This window comes from Bombyx mori, chromosome 16, assembly GCF_030269925.1.
Source record: "Bombyx mori chromosome 16, ASM3026992v2".
NCBI lineage: Eukaryota > Metazoa > Arthropoda > Insecta > Lepidoptera > Bombycidae > Bombyx > Bombyx mori.
In genome coordinates, this window is record NC_085122.1 from 9,699,909 (window position 1) to 9,721,106 (window position 21,198).

A 21,198-nucleotide genomic window follows, 5' to 3' on the forward strand; every position below is an offset into this window, starting at 1 on the left:
AAAGAACGCGTTTTATTTTTTATTTAATTTCAATATTATCAAAAATGGCTGACGTTTTTGAAAGCCTCGAGTTGCTGTTCGATCGTCCAAATGAGCCGCTCATCACACCCAAGGGCGAAAACAATTCTGTGTTTCAACTCACAGAACAATTTTTGGTCAGTTTTTCATCTTGTTTTTTTCTTTTTCCTTAAAAAGGCAGTTGCTCACGAACTTTGGCACTTAAGCTTCCACATTTATAAAAATTGTACACCCACCAAACGAGGAAAGTCGAAACGAAACTTAATAAAACAACGCGCGTGTAACTATGAAGTTCGGTAAGGGTAAGCCAGACTTTCCTCTTTCGATGGGCAATATATGTACCTAATATTTATCAATTTATTATTTCTTCAATATATGCTACGCAGGTAATTGAATACTGTATTGTTTTAGACTGAGGACTACGCCAACAACGGCATCGAATTAAACAACCGTTTCGGTGACGATGCTTCTGAGAAGATACCCCTCAAGAACCTCAGCAAACTCCCAGAATTTAAAATTGCAACTCAACTACCCAAGGACGCTGAATTCTCATTGTTTCTACCTAAACATCAAGAAATGGCAAATGAACTTCTTGGCGTTCTCATGGGTAAGCAATTTATAATTCTGATCGAAACCTAACTAGGACTAGATCGAGGCGTTTTTTGTCTTAGATTTAATGCACCTCACATTTGGTAAAAAAAAATCTATACATTCCAACGGTAATCATTAAACGTTGGTCATTATTACATGAATTCCTCTGAACGCGGTTGATGCGAAAAAATGAAATTACAGGATCAATGCCAAGCATATAAACGCAAAGTACTAGTTTAAATCGTGGTTTTCTTCAAACTTGTTTCAAATCGGGATGGTATACAAATCGATGTTTTCCCAACAGTGTTAAAAAACATGAAATTGTCGTCACAAATAAATTTCAAATGTCAGCGACCTAACATTTCAGGAATACCCGATATTTCGGTAATATTCTGCCATGATCATGGTTTAATACCGCAAAATCGCGAAAGTTCATAACCATTCGGAATAAATAAAACATCATATATGAAAATAATAAAAATTTAATATTTAAACTATTCATTCATAAATGGTAACAATTTATCCCCGTTTAGATGTACCAGAGAACGAATTACAAGATTTGCTATCGACATGCGCCTTTGCACGAGTAAACCTGAACCCTCAGTTGTTCAACTATTGTTACTCTGTGGCACTGATGCACAGGTAATCTATATATTTATTTACAAGCTTTATAATTAAGCTCAAAGTGCTTTATATGCGTTGAGGCTAGATAAAATTTTTGAGCCACTTATTTTATACATAGAAACCTACCCTTAGGTTCAGCTTCGATCTGATGAATGACCCGTTAACTTCTAGATCACGAACAAACATTTTTGAGCCGAAAATGTATCTAATAGGCAAACGACTTTTTGGGATTCAATATGAGATATTTTATTAATTTCTTCAACCAGGTTTTGACATTAGTATAATAAAATAAAAAAAATCACAAGTGATAAAATAATGTTCTCTGTTTTAGTTATTGAAATGCATTTACTAACATTCATTATTTATTTTTAATATTAAAAATTAAGTAGATATTCAACAAATACTAACAATAAAATACTTAAGTAGAATAAATTATAAACATAATTATTTTTCTAATTAATGTTTTGCAGACGTGATACCAGAAAAGTCAGAGTTAAGAATTTTGCAGAAGTATTTCCCTCTAAATTCTTGGATTCCCAAGTATTCACTCAGGCTCGTGAAACTGCAGCCGTTATTCCACCAGATGTTCCAGTGAGTTTTCACTTGTCCTTTTTTCCACAGCAATTATCACATTCTTTAATATTGTCTGAACACAACACAGGTTTGTAATTTGGTGTCCATGGTCCTAAACTGTCATTAGAATAGAAATCCATTGGATAAGTACCATCGTCTTTCAACCATTTTGTTTTGCCTAAACTCACTGCAAATTCATAAGGCGTTAATAATGGTTTTGGGAATGCTGTACCCCAGTCGATAGACAATCTGGGACAGGCTACCTGAACAAATGCATCCAGTCCAAATAAGGCAAGTTTGCTAGGAAAAATCTCTGATAGCAATATCTTTACATAATGTTTATCAGAGTTTGATAATTGCTTTTCTAAATTTGCTAACACTTTTGTGCTGCCCTGTCTTCCAAGAGTGCCAAGAATAAGGCCAAAATTACTTGCAGACTCCGCAGTCTTCACTTGCTTCTGTCTGTTGGCCTTCATGAGAACATGATCATATTCTTCTTTTGTAAATTTTTTATCATATGGATCATATTTGTAGGCACTTATTGTAGGATTCGCTATCATTATAGATTCTAAATGAAATCTTCCATCTCCTAAATAAACAATTGCATCTGCTTGTAATTTAGGAGCAGTGCATCCTAGTATCTCTCCTGGTGAAAGGGGTTTAGTTTGTGGCACTGTAACCATGTATTCTTCAATACGAAGATTCTTAGCTACAGAATGTAGAGTGGTTACGAATTGAATTGTGCTAACTAATGCTAAATGAGTTTTAGATGGAAAGTTTACTTTTATTGTTTCTATGAAATGTGACGGATCAATTTTTATATCCACAAATATGTACAGAACCTTAATACTACTAGTTTGATCTATGGGAATTAGGCAAGAGTGTCCATAGTGCACAAGGAGGTCTACACCGAGTGCCACAGCAGTGAAGTCATCTATACAGCAGGCTCCGTATGTCACATCTCCCATTATCACAGTATCGGCTTCGGTGAATGTTTCTATTATGTCACAGAGGGTCGTTGCAAACATAGTTAGACCTGAAATTTTTTATTTAGAAACATGAAACCATGAGTATATTTCAATTTAATTTTCACCATCTTGTTTGTCTCATCATGATTCTCAATAGGGACCGTTTCATTTGTGGTCGAAATTAATTTCCATGTGAAAGTTAAAGTTATTCTAGGGTCGAGAGTGCTTCGGTTATCTCATGTAATTATGTTTCCGGTACCCTTAACACTATAAAAAATCCTAGCTTGGAGCTTTTGAATGCAAACCTTAAATTATTTTTTTGTAAAATGTGTTCTGTAAGCGTTTTATGAAAAATTATGAAATGTACCATACCTTCAGGCATCTGTAGGGCCACGCGTTTTGCCGCTGTAGACCGTATTCTCCATATCGTCTTGTGTATTTCGAAATTATAATTTTCTGGTAAAGCCGCGCAAGCCCTGTTTAGCAGGGGATCATTCAACAAATCATCAGGTATTTTATTTAAAGATCTAACTTTGGGTTTAAAAGTTTTTCTTTGTCCTTCCGGTTTCGCACGTATAACAACTATACCAGGATTATTGGTAAAATCTTCCATAATATTATTTAGATTAGAACATGGTCATTAAAAAATAAAAAAGGTTACTTTTGTTCCATCAAAATATAAACACTGCACGGCACGCGCACTGGCCTACGTGACTTTTGCAAGAGCGCGTACGTTTCAGACTACGCAGCGAATTGTTATTTCCACCTACTTGATCATGTGGTTTTTATTTTTATATTTCGATATGTTCCAAAACTGAGAATGATATGTAATCATTTAGTTTTTAATTCACTTATTATTCTTACATGTAAAGAAAAAGAAATAATATTATAGTTTTCGAAAAAAAAAAAGTATAACGATTATCAATAGGTTTTGAAAAAAAATTATAAAAATAGGAATGGAAGGCAACTTGTTAGGGAATACCTAAGTATCTGTTGTTAATTGAATGTAGTCCTCATATAGTTAGTAACCTATTCATAATACTCGTAGTAACATGAATCATTTACAGTTAGGTAGATATTACCAATAATTGAGTATGGGTTTGAAAATTAGAAATTATTGAATTCCTATTGATATAAAAAATAATCGAAATTATGACAGCTCTATAGTGATCATGCCAATTACATTTGATTCGACTACACTATATAAATTAACTGAATATGGCATTTTCCAATGAATATGCAGAGTCTAAATAGAAACACGGAACGTATCTGATTGAGATTTAGAGAAAATTTCAGAAAACCAATTCTTTGAAATCTGCGTTCTATTTTAACGTAGTTAGTTGTAAAAATGTACTATTTCATAAGACGCTATAACAGATTACATTTTTACAGCGCATACCTATTATCATTCCACGAGACTACACTGCGACGGACTTAGAAGAAGAACACCGCCTTGCGTACTGGCGAGAAGATATCGGCATCAACCTGCATCATTATCACTGGCATTTGGTCTACCCGTTTACGGCCAACGATCTTTCAATCGTAGCTAAGGACCGTCGTGGGGAGTTGTTCTTCTATATGCACCAGCAAGTGATAGCCCGCTTCAACTGCGAGCGCTTGTGCAATTCATTAAAAAGAGTTAAAAAATTCAGCAACTGGAGGGAGCCAATTCCAGAGGCTTACTTCCCTAAGCTTGACAGTTTGACTTCGTCGCGCGGATGGCCGCCGCGTCAGTCCGGTATGCAATGGCAGGACCTGAATCGTGCGGCCGAAGGTCTATTTGTGACCATTGACGAAATGGAACGCTGGAGAAGAAACGTTGAAGAAGCTATCGCGACTGGTACCGTTAGATTGGTAAATATTCTCTGCATTAGCCTTCCTTATACGCAAGTTTTTTTATTTTTTTATTGTATAGATGGACGAGCTCACAGCCCACCTGGTGTTAAATGGTTACTGGAGCCCATATACATCTATAACGTAAATGCGCCACCCACCTTGAGACATCAGTTCTAGGGTCTCAAGTATAGTTACAGCGGCTGCCCCACCCTTCAAACCGAAACGCATTACTGCTTCACGGCAGAAATAGGCAGGGTGGCGGTACCTACCCGTGCGGAATCACAAGAGGTCCTACCACCAGTAACTGCATGCACCACTTACTGCATCCCAGGCTCCGGATTCCCGGTCGGAGACGCAATCCTCGTTTGAGTAAAAACACCGATGCATCGCTACATACGAATGCACCGGACGTCATATCCTCTAGGCCACGACGACTTCTTAAAATCATACTCTCTTGAATCATGTTTCGATGCATTAAATATGCAATATGGTATTATTGTAGTTCTGGGCACAGTAACACCACGAAGATTCTTCGGTCTACGTAAACTGACTTTATTTCATGGTCATCGCGCTTCGTTTTGTTTTCATGGACTTTTTTCCCAACCTATTAAATGAAAGACAAATTAGAAGTTAACGACCGCCGGAACCTGGCCGCTTAATGCGTTTGTACTCAAAATGGGAACCGAATGAACGTTCTATAATCAAACCCTTCTGTAATTCGTTTTTTTTTTTTTCTGTATTAAAGAAGTATTATACCATTGATACCGTGAAGGATTAATACATTTTACATGAATACTTTTTGTTTACAGCCAAACGGGCAGACTCGGCCTCTTGACATCGATACGCTCGGCAACATGTTGGAGTCCAGCGCCCTCTCGCCGAACAGAGAACTGTACGGTTCGATACACAACAACGGGCACAGTTTCACCGCGTACATGCACGACCCGGAACACAGATACCTTGTGAGTAATGCGCCTGTTTTTCATAAAATAGCAACAAAAAGCAGCCACTTTAATGATGACTTTCGGCCCGCTCCCGCTCTGGTCTTTAACACAAATTTCAACGATATTTGACGTTGTTTTATTTTTTGTAAATAAAAGAACACTTATTGCGCCTTAACTATAATAGTTAAACATGCTGCCGCGACACTTTTTGTAAATAATAATGTGTTCTACAAATTCGTAAGGGGCACGCGATGTAAATAATATTTTAGGTATTTTTTTACACCTTTGGTTACATTTTTAGAGTTTTAGTAAGGATCCCTATTTTTTTTTCAAAAAAGATTATAGCCTGTGTCACTCGGGAATAGTGTAGCTTCAAAATAGTGAAAGAATTTTTCTAATCGGTTCAGTAGTTTCGGAGCCTATTCAATACAAACAAACAAATCTTTCCTCTTTATAATATTAGTATATAGATAAATATATATATTTTGAAGTAATTTGAAACGTTATTGACCGGGTCTCGTTGATGTGTGAATACGATCGCCTTCTTTGAGACATGTGCGTTGGAAAACAAAACACATAAGCTCATTGCAATAATTCATTTATTTTATACTTTGAATTGTTTGGGTTTGAAAAACAATATTTCTTAAAAATTATACTTCCTTTTATTATGCGATTAATTCAAGTGAAATATTATTATGCAATTTTTAAACACAGTAAAAGCTCCTTATTCGCCCTTCCTTCATTCGCTTTTTTACACCTTGCAATGCTCGCATTGCGTAACGGAACAGCCGAAGTGTGGTTAATTATGGCGTGTTTTTTAAATTTCCACTTACTACAGTGGCGCCACCTTAATTGGCTCTCTTTCAGCGAACACTTTTAATAAACTGAGATAATACTCCTTAGTTCTACCCTCCATACTCTATTAGTCAACATGTAATGTTTGGGTTCATTATAAATGACAAACGTTACGATCGGGCTTACATTTTTATTTAGTTAATCACGGTTTTTTGCTTCCATCTAACATGTACGTCGTAGAATATATGGCGGGTCACCATTCCCGATCCTGCGGACAGAATGGAAAGCAGTCGACGTCGCCGAAAACACGTCATCTCGGATCCTCCCGATCCACTAACGGTGCTTTTAGGTACTTCAAGCACCGGTCACCGTTCTTGTCGAACCCGTCGCTTGCGACGAAGGGCTCGACGAGTAAATTAACTCTCAGACACAGCCCACTGAGTTTCTCGCCGGATCTTCTCAGTGGGTCGCAGTTCCGATCCGGTGGTAGATTCTACGAAGCACGGCTCTTGCTAGGGTTCGTGTTAGCAACGTCGTCAGGTTTGAGCCCCGTGAGCTCACCTACTAGCCACGGTTACGCTGAAATAGCCTCTCAAGGCTATCAGGCCTATCAAGGCTATCAGCTTAGGTAGGAAAAAAAAAGGGCGGGTCAGTCAAAGAGTATATTTCGTAGAGTGGTCAGCAAATATAAATATTATGAGAATCGACATTAGGTCGCATACACGTTACACAACAGGTACCTACCTACAAATCCACGCCACAGATTAGTTGAACTTTTTCATCATTAAACACTTTTAATGTCCATAAGTTAGGTAAATTAGTAATTCTCTTAAGACACCACACAGGGTATCCCTTCGCTTGACCTGCTGGACGAAAAACGCTACAAATATCTCTTTTTACAGGAACAATTTGGTGTTATCGCTGATGAGGCCACAACGATGCGCGATCCATTCTTCTACCGCTGGCACGCCTACATCGATGACGTTTTCCAGAAGCACAAGGAATCTGCCTACGTGCGTCCTTACACTCGATCTGAGGTGATTTTCTTTAAATGTTTTTTATTAATGGCTTAGTTGATAAATTTTTCTTGAAGCATTATTGCGTTGCGTTGTTCAGAGGCACTGCCAAGACCCTGCCGTTGAACTTTCCAGCTAAAGGAACACTATAAAAGAAAGTCAATTCCAGAGCCGAATGTTGCGTGGTAAAAAAGATATCAGAAAACACACTACCAAAGACCACAGTGTATAATTTGTCTAATTTGTTTGAAATGAAACTCTGTAAATGAACCCTGGTTGCGGATTGTGCAATGCCGTGAAGGAAATGTCCTTGTGTAACATAGATTATTCATACCGGTTTTAAGGGCAATTTGGCTCTGGTACACCAAGTGGACTGCGAGAGTCCTATTTCTGCCGTGAAGCAGTAATTCGTTTCGCTTTGAAGGGCGGGGCAGCCGTTGTAACTATACTTGAGACCTTAGAACTTATATCTCAAGGTGGGTGGCGCATTTACGTCGTAAATGTTCATGGATTCCAGTAACCACTTAACACCAGGTGGACTGTGAGCTCGTCCACCTATCTGAGCAATAAAAAAAAGAAAAAAAAGTCCTAAGTCGTCTTCTAATAAAAACCTTGCCTCGCCTTACCGTAGCTCGAGAACCCGGGCGTGCAAGTGAGGTCCGTGTCGGTGGAGACGCCCGGCGGACAACCGAACACGCTGAACACGTTCTGGATGCTCAGCGACGTGAACTTGTCGCGCGGACTCGACTTCTCCGACAACGGGCCCGTGTACGCTCGCTTCACTCACCTCAACTACAGGCATTTCAGCTACAGGTGAGACAGCGACCCGCCCTCGCTTCGCTTCGGAAATACATATTTAATTTTATCTTTTTATCTCTATATATAAAAATGAATTGCTGTTCGTTAGTCTCGCTAAAACTCGAGAACGGCTGAACCGATTTGGCTAATTTTGGTCTTGAATTATTTGTGGAAGTCCAGAGAAGGTTTAAAATGTAAAAAAATATGAAAATGCTCGGAATTATATAAAAACAAACAATTTTGTTTTTCTTTTGAAGTGTCCCCCGTTGGACAAATTCCTTTTGTTTGTATTAAGTTTATTTTATACAAAAGTTTAAGTCTTTTATTTATCGACTGAGGCACTACGAAGTCTGCTGGGTCAGTTAGTTATTGATAAAAATGAGTCCCGCGATCTTACTGTCGTCGGTTATTGTCGTACCGCGAGTGACGCCGCGGGGCGAAGCTAGTCTAAAAAAGGTAGCCTAAGTTACTCCTTATATCATCAGTTACCTATCAGTGAAAATCTCGTCAAAATAGGTCCAGCCGTTCCAGAGATTAGCCGGAACAAACAGACAGACAGATAGACAAAAATTGTAAAAAAATTTATTTTGGCGTATGTATATTTATATATTTATATGCATGTAGTAAGAAGCGGTTATTTCAATATTACAAACAGACACTCCAATTTTATTTATATGTGTACATAGGGCGGAACTGTGTGCTTGGTGCGAGTTTTTTAACGTTCTCGATAGCGTAAAAGTTAACCCAATTTTGTATACAGTTGGAACAGCGCCCCTAGCGACAAACGTAGGTAAACGATCCCATTCCATACTTGAAATATGAGCTAACTTTTACGCTATCGAGAACGTTAAAAAACTCGCAATTAGCACACTGATGCGGCCTTTAACGACACGTGACAAACAATGTTACGCTTGTGTTTGTGTTGCGCTTGTGTGTGTGTGAGTGTGTAATCAAAAAGTATTCATGTAAAATGTATTAATCCTTCACAGTACCACTGTGATATAATCCTTCTTTAATTTTGCAAAAGAAAAAAAACGAATTATCACTAATCATACTAACGCTTACTGGTACCTATTGCTACAACAGCGGGTAGATAACGGTATACGACAAGTATTGCTCAAAATTAATAAAACAAAAATTAGTATAATAACTGTAGGTTATTTGGTAAGTGCAAAAACAATAATATGATACATACGTGCATTTTCAATGCAAAAGTTCAAAAAGGGTCATTTTTTTGTTATTTTTTATTGCTTAGATGAGTGGACGAGCTCACAGCCAACCTGTTGTTAAGTGATTACTGGAGCTCATAGACATCTACAACGTAAATGCCGCCACCCACCTTGAGACATGCGTTCTAAGGTTTCAGTATAGTTACAACGGCAGCCCCGTCCTTAAAACCGAAACGCATTATACTGCTTCACGGCAAAAATAGGCAGGGCGGTGGTACATACCCGTGCGGACTCAAAAGACGTCCTACCAGTTTTTAAATACTCTTTCAGAATAAACGTGAACAACACCGGTAGCAGCCGTCGCACCACAGTGCGTATCTTCATCACTCCGAAGTTCGACGAGCGCAATGTCCCCTGGATATTCTCGGACCAACGCAAGATGTGTATTGAAATGGACAGATTCGTCACTGTCCGTGAGTATTCAAGTACTATCTGTAAAGCCTCCTGTGTTAGCGGAGGTCGATAGAAACAAAGTGTTGTTTGGCGTCCAATTCCAATACATTCCCGGATGTTCCTCGACCTCGGTTTCCTTAACAGTTCAGAACGTCCCCGGTCGCCCCGCACCTTTCACATTAAGCTACTTTCAGACTACGCTATAATATAATAGCCATAGACCTATATAGTAGGGACACGACATATTGTTCTATACGTACAATTGCTTATATAAATAGCACCCATTTTGAAGGCACATACATAAACATATATCTATCTCGTTCTTACTCAGCACTTTAACTCGCAGGAAAACAATATAACAGTATTTCAGTGCGTACATAAAATGAAACATGAATATACGTAAATATCTCCGTCTCCGTCTAATGAGGCCGAAAATCCGCCATGTTTAGCGCGCCAAATGTCATTGTCACGTCAGTTCGGCCGTCTGTTTTGGGTTGTACATTATTTATTGACTTTGATATCGATTTAATATGATTGATTATATAAAATTTCATAATTTATCATCCTTAAAACATACAAAAATAATAATTAAAACGTATTTTATAGGATCTCAAGAAAGTCGATGTCCTAAAACTATTATCTATATGTATTTAAATTCATTATGGAGCCCTCATCCAAAAAATCCATTTTTCAGTCGGAATCTATTGATCATGACACTAATCATAAATACCACTTTAAAATATGTCATCAAAACATATTTAGACATTCTGTTTAGATATTTCGGGAAAAAGGCTACCGACAAAATCTCTTCGGAACTATTTAAATAAAATAGTTTTATTCCGCAGTGAGTAAAACGCTATTGTAAAATTGTTAAATATTTAATAATTAAGTGATTTTAGAGAGGAAGTCACAAGGAATGACGTTTGTAATTAATGAATAAATGTTCTGTAGGTATTTTTTTTTTCACGCGGTCCCTTGATAAGTTTAATCATATCATATTTGCACATAACAATATACCTACTTACTTCCCATTAAAGTATAAATTCTACAAATAAATAATACTCAACAATATTTAAAATAAAATGAGCCAAGAACGTTTATCGATAAAACCTGATAACATTGAAATCTTTTGTACAGCACTAAAGCCGCCATGTTTTGTGGCCAGATGACGTCACAGTGGCACGAAATTTTGGTTGACGTTTCATTTCCATAGGTTTCCTACTTCATTGATAATAGCATATAGTATATAGCACAACAATATCGCGCACCATACATTGTTATGGACACGTTCACACTGTACTGTACTTTAAATTATTGACTAATATACGCTGCTATACTATATGGCACAGCAGCTTTACACTGCATTCGCCACAGCCTCAGGTTTGAGCCCCGTGAGCTCACCTACTCGCCAAGATTACGCTGAAAAAAAAGAAAAAAGCCACCGCTACGCTACCCAACCAGTGCAGTCATAAACGCGTTTTCAATTTTTTTCTGTAGTAAAATCAAGCCAGCGCCAACCGACTCCACGGTAGAATGTAATGAAAAATAAAACTGGAGAATTATCTCTGATTTTATATTTCACAAAATAGCAGTCCTGGCTACAGTATAAATTATGGACATTGGAAAAAGATTTTTTTTTTTTGCAATACTGAAAATCACTGAAAATAGTAAGAAACAACTAGCTTTACGAAGCCAATCGTTTTTTTTTTAATTTCGAACGATATAATCCTTCCCGGTCACTTTAAATTTATCAGAGTAATAATGACTGCTTAAAGCTCTATCGGTTATGAATAACACTCATTGACAGTCTTCTGGTAACGAGCTTATAAAACTTTAATGACTTATCCTGAACCGGAAGAACCGGAAACAAAAAACCTTCGATTTGCTTAAAATAACTAACGTAGGTTTATAACCTCGTTAAGCTTTTATTTATTAAAATATAGGACCGCTAATAAATAATAAAAAACAAATTGAAATAACCGTACCTACCTATTTATCATTCACTATCATTTTGTAATCATCAAAATTAATACAACATTTCATATATCATTTTGGTGTCAATAATGACGTTATTATCAGTAAACATTACAAGATTATAGATTATACTGTCTGAGATTACATTGGGGTTTCCTGAGGGCAAATTTACACAAGGATTTATCAAAAACGTGCACGCGACAATACTATCAGATCAGGAAATAATACTCTTGTCTCATATTGGCTATCGTCATAGCTAATCTTTTTGATTTGTGTAATTTTAAAATCGCGTGAATAGTCGAAGGCGATAATTATAGGTGTGATTAAATAATATCGATTACTCATACTCGATAAGTCTGATGTAAACATATACAAAGTTTGATCCATCGGTTCCGTAGAGATTCAATATCAAATGTTACAGCTGCGAATCAACCGCTCCCGACACTTTCTATTGTATATATTATTTATTATATATGTACATATCTTATATTTATATTATATTATATTTTGAACTATTCAGGCAAAAATATTATGTATTCCTAGATAATTGGATTGTAAAATCCATTATTTGCCACTTAAGGTACAATTACCTAACAGCCTACCTAAAGCAATAAGTTCTTATTCGGCTCCCTTAGAAAACTAACGTCTTTCAAATAACTATATTTTACCGAATGTAGATATTGTACCTACAAGTAACCCTCTTATAACACGGAATTTTACAACACGATAAACAGATTTTTATTTAAAATTATTTAGAAAATTGTATTGCGCTGTAATCACAATATATGGCAATAACCGAAATTTTACTTCTTTTTATTGCTTAGGTGTGTGGACGAGCTCACAGCCCACCTGGTTTTAAGTGGTTACTGGAGCCCGTAGACATCTAAATACGCCACGTAATTACGCAACGTAAATGCGCCACCCGCCTTAAGGTATAAGTTCTAAGGTCTCAGTATAGTTACAACAGCTGCCCCGCCCTTCAAACCAAAACGCATTACTTCTTCACGGAAGAAATAGACAGGACGGTGGTACCTACCCGTGCGGACTCACAAGAGGTCCTACCACCAGTAAATGTTGTATGAGGTTCACCTGTGTATATCGTACAAATATACAAATTCATGAACAATCTTGAACCTAATAACGTACTTATTTTATTGCAGTGAACGCCGGAGAGAATAATATTGTCCGTCAGTCGACGGAGTCTTCCATAACTATTCCGTTCGAACAGACATTCCGCGACCTATCCGCTCAGGGCAATGATCCACGACGCGACGAACTCGCTACCTTCAATTACTGCGGCTGCGGCTGGCCTCAGCACATGCTCGTGCCCAAGGGCACTGAAGCCGGCATGCCCTTCCAACTGTTTGTTATGTTATCCAACTATGATTTAGACCGGGTAAGTTGTCCATAGAATTATTTGAAACTACCAGCTCCGCACGGGTCTTTAAACAAAAATTTCAACGATATTTGAATTTTTTATTTTTTAAATAAAATAACACTTATTGCGGCATAACTATAATAGTTAGACATATGCTGTCGCGACACTTTTTGTAAGCAATAATGTGTTCTACAAAGTCGTTTTACATTATTTTATTCTATCATTAATAGTTTTCGCAGGGCACGCGATGTAAAGAATATTTTAGGTAATTTTTTTACACTTTGGGTTACATTGGAGTTTTAGTAAAAATCCTTAAATTTTTAAAAAAAAGGTTATAGCCTATGTCACTCGTGAATAGTGCAGCTTCCAAACAGTGAAAGAATTTTTCAAATCGGTTCAGTGGTTTCGGAGCCTATTCAATACAACCAAACAAACAATTTTTTCTTCTTTATAATATTAGTATAGAGTATAGAAGTACAGATGATCATAGTCCTTTTATCATCGCACCAACTTTCATCCGAGAATAGGACATCGCCAGTTTATAGTATTTGCTACGAACGAAGCTCAAGAGTGAGCTCAGTCACGATGTTTCCCAAAAGATATTATCGTCGACTGTTAACAAAAAGATTTTCAATGAATTTCAAACTACGGTTGAAAAATCTCGCTGTTATACAAAAGTTACAATGTATCAAACGAAATTAATTGTCCACTTAAAAATGATAATTTATTGCTATAATATGTAAACTACTTAAAATTTTTGTATCAGAATTTTTCCTTTAACGTAGTGAAATATATTTTCTTTCTATATATAGATCGATCAAGATGACGGAAAACAGCTCACTTGTGTGGAAGCGTCGAGCTTCTGTGGATTAAAGGATAAGAAATATCCTGATAGGCGCGCTATGGGATTCCCGTTCGATCGACCCTCGAGCAGCGCCACCAGCCTCCAGGACTTCATTTTACCAAACATGGGCTTGCAGGACATCACTATTCAATTGCAAAACGTCACCGAACCTAACCCACGGAACCCTCCCATGTCTGTTTAAAATGTCGCAAAATTAAAATGAAATACGCGTCTTAAACCACAAATTCGATTTTTTATTTAAGTGTAGCATTTAAAAAACCAAAAGGCTGATGTATTCATCTTAGAATATTTTAATGTTAAATGTACATAATTTTGTTAGTTAACCTACTTAAGTGACCCGTTTTATGTTAATTTCTAAATAAAAAAAGCATATCCATATTCATTGTTTTATTACAAAACTGTAGCATCACGGTATCCTCCAGCCCAGTCATCAGCATCATCAAACAAAAAACTTGCATTCTTCTCCATTATCAGCAGTCTTCATTTTTTGCATGCAGCTACCTGTGAAGTCACTTGGTTGAATGTAAATAAACAATTTTTATTTTTTTATTCAAGACTGCATCAGTGAATCAGGCCTATCATTCTGTATCATATGGTTTTCAAACAAAACACATAATCGGCTCGTGTTTACTTTCATCATTTTAATAAAAAACAAATCTAATTCAATTTAATCTTTGAAACTGATAGTAGTTTTGTGTGGAATGTTATTATTATAGGTATGGAACTTGCATATATATACTTTGTTCTCAGAGCAGTTAAAGAAGTTATAACTACACTATAGTCACAATTCTAATTAAATTTCTTTTGTGCAAATTACATTAAAAACTTAGATTTAATGTTTATTGTTGGGCTAATTTTAATCTATGCTTACCCTGTTACAACCATTAGTAGAATATTCTGCCTCTCAGGAACTGCATTGGTCCTGTAAATTAATTTATCATTAAACACTTTCAACGCTATTTTTTTACTAGGCAAAAAAAACAATATTATCAGGCCTATCATTAACAATCATGTGTTGTATCATACTTAACACATTTTGGCTCGTGTAGTTTTCTCATCATTGAATACCACCTATTTAATATGATTAACTGACTGACTTAATTTCAGTGAAAAAAGCAATTATTCACTTTCATTAATTAGTTTGAAAATTATTATTCTTATTCAAACATATGGTTATTAAGTTTTATTTAAGTTAAGATCACTTATCCAAACATATTTATGTAACCATCAACTTACCATGAAGTTTACCAAAGTGACTTCAGCTATTCCTGAAAAGAAAAGAATAAAATGAATACAGTGTTATAGTAATTAGTTGTCCAGTTTTTTATAGTCTTAATAAAAAATCAGTCCTATCATTTAGAATCATGTAGTTATCATAACAACACATTTCGGCTCGTGTAGTTTTCATCATAGATAAGAATTTGGGGGTATCCTTTATCGAGTGACCGTTTGTAGTTTCCTCAAATAACTTCCTGGTGAGAAATTTACCTGAACAAATAATCTTATCTTATCGATAAGCTGTACTCAATATAAACATTTATTTAATATATTCTGGTTAATGTTACGAGTTGGACAGAACGTGTGCAGCACGTGGTCGACTTATGAAATTAAGGTTCAGTACAGAGCACTCAATAGCGATTATAATTAATTTTTGCATTTATTAAATATTAAAAGTCTTACTCAAAATTCACGGGGGTAAAAAACTATAGAAAATCCACAATAAACCAATTGAGCTTCGAACCATGCCGATCACTTTCAATTTTAAAAGAATTCATAGATTATACACTTGAAGAATTGACGGATTGACGAGGACCAAAGACTAACTAAAGTAACTAACGGTCGGTCGTGTCGTACAAATTGTTTCAGGTAGAGATGATGATTTCAGATCGATTTTCAAAATTTCGATTTTGGACCAAAATAATTTTATTATTTATTCGAAACTAACCAATGAAATGGACCATAAAAATACTTTGTGTTCAATTCAAGTGCAAATATAAAATAATTTGTGATTAATTGATTTACTGAGTGCACCCAAACACGTGATAAAAATTGCAATATTCACAAATTATCTCAACAGAGCCACAAATTTTAAATTATCATTCATCACCTTACCTCGCATTTAAAGAAATGAAAAAAAGCTTATGTATATACATATTTTTAATTTTTCTATGAGCAGAGTTAAGTTAGCAGATATTGCTTCATTTGCGGTCCGAGTATAACGATTTGAGAGAAATACATTTTCACGGCATCGATTTTTTAAACCGATTCATCAGACTTCTATTTAAAGATCGATATTTTTCGGAAATACTTAATTTTATTACAACTTAAGGCAAATTTACATTGAGTCAGTAACTAATGTTAGTGCGCTGCCGAGTCAGTGGTGACCTGGCACTGCCATCGTATAAATTGATTTCAAGTCAGCACAGTACTGTCGCGTCAGTACTGGCTTCAATATTCCCGCTTCATATTTTTCGGCGTCAGTCCGCTCCCCTAGCCACACACGCCAGCGCAACTGACGGCGTGTAAATGCCGAAGTTAAGTCAGTCGCTGCCGCTTTGTTGTACGGAGACCACGCTGCGTTGCACCAGTTTTTTTTTATTGCTTAGATGGGTGGACGATCTCACAGCCCGCCTGATGTTAAGTGGTTACTGGAGCCCATAGACATCTACAACGTAAATGCGCCACCCACCTTGAGATGTAAGTTCTAAAGTCTCAGTATAATTACAACGGCTGCCCCACCCTTTAAACTGTGTGTTTAAACACCTACCCGTGTGGACTCACAAAACGTCCTACCACCAGTAAACCACACCACAAAATGACACGAAGAACTTAAAGGTTATTCAACTATACTAATGAATGCCTGTGTGGTAATAAATCACAAAATTATATAAATAAAGAAATGCGTGCAACAGCAGTACAGAATATTAATATTAAAGTGACTAAGATTTCGAAACGACATTCCAGAAGCCAAAATTGTCAGTGTAATTTCGAGTTTCACTTTGGCTGGCAAGGTGTCTCTCATAAATGTGTCTCGACGCTGAACAGAACTTGATAATAACATAACTAAGAAAATCATTAAAGTCTTTTGACGTCATTCTCAAAGCCAGTTTGTATTCTCCAGGATCTTCAATTCTCAACTGGGTTAACAACAGAGCTGAGCCTCCAATTTGATCTCTGTCATCTATCTATTTTCTTACCCAAATTCCCTTCTTTTTAGATATCTCCTCTTCTAACATACCAGTTAGTTTTCATTCATTACATTTCCTCAACAAATTATTAACTCTGATTTTTTGCTGTTTTCGAGAATTCATTTTTCCGCACTGACTTTACAAACGTGTATAAGTCATAAGAAATATCCTCGACTACTGACGAAATACTGGCTGCGTATAAATCGTATGAGTCAGTTGTCAGCGCCAGCACTGGCGACAGCTACTGACCCTGTGTAAATCTGCAATTACCTTTGGACGGTGGTGTTCGAAATTATGTCATTTTGTAGCGAACTTCGATATTCACTTTTGAATACCGTCTGTTGTTCGCTTGTGACGAAGGGCTCGACAAGTAAATTTACCCCACAGACACAGCCCACTGAGTTTCTCGCCGGATCTTCTCAGTAGGTCGCGATTCCGATCCGGTGGTAGATTCTGCGAAGCACGGCTCTTGCTAGGGTTCGTGTTAGCAACGTCGTCAGGTTTGAGCCCCGTGAGCTCACCTACTATTTAAGGTTACGCTGAAATAGCCTCTTAAGGCTATCAGCTGAGGTAGGAAATAAAATAAAAAAGGCGATGTGAATATTAGTACCTACTTTGTTATAATGTAAAGTTTTAGATAGGAGCTTATCACTTAAGAGAATAAATATACGAAATAATTAGGAACTAATTGCTTTAGATAGATAAATGAAATTGTGAAAATCTGAAATATTTTATTAGTATACTTGAAGTCTGCTACAATGATAATTATCGAAAATCTGAGGATTTTTTTTTATTGCGTAGTAGTAAATTAAAAAATCTAAATTATTGAAGACCACTAAAACTTTTTAATTCAAATAAATATTTCGGCTTATTGACTTATTTGACTTTTAACCTCATAACTCAAAAGTATGCTTAATGTTAACATTCGATGCTTCGAAAATATGTATACATTTGTACTCGATACACTGAAACTTCGATGTGTGCATTATATTTTGAGAGTTTTGTTTCTATTACATATTCGCTAGTAGCAGCCTAAGGGGCTATTCCAGCTACACGCGGACGGGTAGGTGAGCTCACGGGCTCAACCTGAGAGAATTTGCTAACACTGGCCCTAGCAAGAGCAGCACTTACATAACTAGTTTATGCGTATTATCTACGAAGAGCAGTGCTTCGCAGAACCTACTACCGGATCGGAATCGCGACCCAGTGAGAAGATGCGGCGAGAAACTCAGTGGGCTGTGTGATATTTATCATCCCTCCTGCATCATGAGCATCCCTCGACCTCGACCTCACCTCAAACGAACATTAAAATGCTAGATCGGTAGTTTCTGAGATAAATATCCGTAGATTGCGCACAACAATGTTAATGCTCATCTTAATTTAAGGGGAATTTACATTACGAAATTAGTGGCATGAAATTAATTTCATGACATTCGTTTTACCAACAGTTTCACGTGTAATTTAATATTTTCGTAATACATGCATTAATTTTATGCATGCAAATTAGTTTCGTGCCCTGCGCGATTTTTTGGTGAAATTAGTGTCATGCAACTAATTTCATAGTGTAGATGCGACATGAAACTAATGTCGCGACTACTGCGCTGTGTGGACGTGTGTATTTTCAGTTCGCGCGCGCTTCGAGAGTTGAAAATGGCAAATCAACGGTGGAGTACAGATAAAAATATAGATTTCAATAATGAATATCAGCGACAAGGGTGTCTCTGGGACCCGAAACACCTACAGTAAAAAATCAAAATTATTTTCACTCATTCGAAAATAGTTTTTATAGCTTTCAGGATCTTCATCTGCTAATTCAGAGACTAACTTCATTGCATCTAAATGCCTTCTTGTTAACCATCCTCGAATCTACCAAGGTCTTTTTTTTCTTGATAGTCTTAAGTTTATAGGTAGGTAGGTATATAAGCATTTCTTTAGCTACATGGAATATAACAAAATATAGCTTTGTTGCTGATGGCGCCACGGTTACTGCGATACTGTGGATTTCGCGAAACTTAATTTTTTTACGAAATTACTTTCGCATATATGGAAATTACTTTCGTGAAACTGAGTTCAACATGCATGACACTAATTTCGTAATGTAAACTCCGCATTAAACAATAACTTTGTTAATTACACATTAAGGAAAATTTTTTTTTGTTATAGGAAAAAATCGCCGGATCTCCACCCGCACGGCGGGCGGGGTATGTGGGAGTTGAACCTCACTAAAAACTCCTGCCGCTCACAGCCGGCGCCCTACTCCGGACCGGACCGGAGCCCAGTCGGAGCTATTGAGACGGCAGGACAGGGTTTACGCAGAGCATATTACATCTATCCCGCCACATTAAGAATCATACGTAATGTTAGAGCAGAATTAAATGCAATATGAAACATAATTTATATCCACTTTAAAATAAAATTTACATGAATATAGACTATAGAATACCTTACAGGAAAGAAGGCAGATCTTCATAATACTTACAAAGGCATGTGTGGAATAAAATTATTACAAGTGCTTATAAAAACATTTGTAAATCTAGATTACATCGTGTTGGACTATCTTAAAATGCAATAGGTACCGTCCATTGTAGAAGAATAAAAATTGAAATAATCAAAAAAAGATTTAAATCGATCATCTCATTCCCACATCGCAAATCGCACAATAGACGTGGGTTAGAAGTTGGGCGTTGTCCATCTGACAAAACGGATTGCCTAACCTAAAAATATCGAAAGCGTTAAAGGCTTACATTATTATTACATTCAAATTATTTTTTCTTTCTACGAGGCATCACTTAAATAGCGAATCAAATTATTTCATTAATTTTAACACCTTCCGTCTAGAAAAAATCCTGAGTTACACTAATAGCGATCTATTTACCAATCGTAAATTTTATAAAAGATTATTATTCCTCAGTAGTTTTTAAAACTATGGTAGGTACAATACATATAGTTCAATTGTAGGAACTATGTTTCATTTAAGCAATCCTATCCATCAAACCAAAACACTTTACTGGTGGCAGGACGTCTTGTGAGTCCGCACGGGTAGGTACCCCGCCTATTTCTGCCGTAAAGCAGTAATGCGTTTCGGTTTGAAGGGTGGGGCAGCCGTTGTACTCTTAAAACTGAGACCTTAGAACTCATATTTCAAGGTGAGTGGCGGCTAATACGTTGTAAAAGATGTCTATGGGCTCTGGAGATAACTTAACATCAGGTGGGCTGTGTGCTCGTCTTCCTACCTAAGCTATAAAAAAAGTCTACTGTAACTTGGATTCCACTGCTGTACCTTAAAAAACAATCGAATCAAGTCCTATTTCTCTCCGCGACAATGTATCGACTTGTTTCGAATTTAAAATAGTGAAAGAAATTTTATCTCTACTTTGTTGTTCAATACGAAATTATTGACTCTAAGTCATGTTTCTACTAAAATCGGGACATCTAATTTTAAAGGTTTTAGATGATCTGAGTTTAGATCTGGACTACTAGCAGTTTATCAGATGCTGCGGTACCAAAATAGCCGTTCTCAAACACGTGCGGCACATACAAATGTCGCAAGCTTATGTCAAGTGTGTCGCGAGATTTATAAAATAAACATTTATAATTTTATAATTATGTAGTCATTTTAAGTAGTTACGTTTTAGTTTGATATAATTTGAAATTCGTTTAGTAGAATTGATATATTTAATTTACCTACCTAATGAATGAATGATGAATGATTTATTTTATTTCAGACAACAATAAGTCCATATGTGTACATAGTATCATTGAAACATACTTAAAATTAACAAAGCCAATCAAATAAAAAATATACATTTATTAAAAGTAGTTATCAGTGGAATACCTTTCAAATATTCCATTCCACTGATACCTACTTCGAACCAACCATTATTATTATTATTATTGTTTAGTCCGCAAGTGAACCATGGTATAATGGTTCAAGTGCCGACAGTCATAACGGTCTGTTAATGCCTTCAGGATGCTGTTAGGGCTGACCCGGACCCGGCCAATCAGGGA

General features: G+C 36.5%; 2 protein-coding genes and 1 long non-coding RNA gene across 3 annotated transcripts; 1 reads left to right on the top strand and 2 right to left on the bottom strand.

Annotated features, from left to right (window-relative positions):
- Nucleotides 1–14,349, top strand: PPO2 (phenoloxidase subunit 2; the record flags this gene model as incomplete). The annotated part of the gene is given in 11 exon segments (NM_001044069.1): nucleotides 1–155; nucleotides 430–625; nucleotides 1,143–1,251; nucleotides 1,704–1,824; nucleotides 4,167–4,628; nucleotides 5,420–5,572; nucleotides 7,252–7,386; nucleotides 7,997–8,178; nucleotides 9,663–9,805; nucleotides 12,920–13,155; nucleotides 13,950–14,349. Coding segments are annotated over 11 exon segments (2,082 nt in total). The 5' UTR covers nucleotides 1–44.
- On the bottom strand, nucleotides 1,433–3,427 carry LOC692933 (diphthamide synthesis protein). The gene is given in 2 exon segments (NM_001046775.1): nucleotides 1,433–2,842; nucleotides 3,147–3,427. Coding segments are annotated over 2 exon segments (1,251 nt in total). The 5' UTR covers nucleotides 3,388–3,427; the 3' UTR covers nucleotides 1,433–1,832.
- Nucleotides 14,350–14,374: 25 nt separating the features above from the next.
- On the bottom strand, nucleotides 14,375–15,861 carry LOC101745084 (uncharacterized). Its single transcript, XR_209784.5, has 4 exons — nucleotides 15,683–15,861; nucleotides 15,239–15,270; nucleotides 14,874–14,924; nucleotides 14,375–14,503 (listed from the first exon to the last, which is right to left on the bottom strand). It is a non-coding gene; the product is annotated as an uncharacterized LOC101745084 (long non-coding RNA).
- Nucleotides 15,862–21,198: the final 5,337 nt, after the last annotated feature.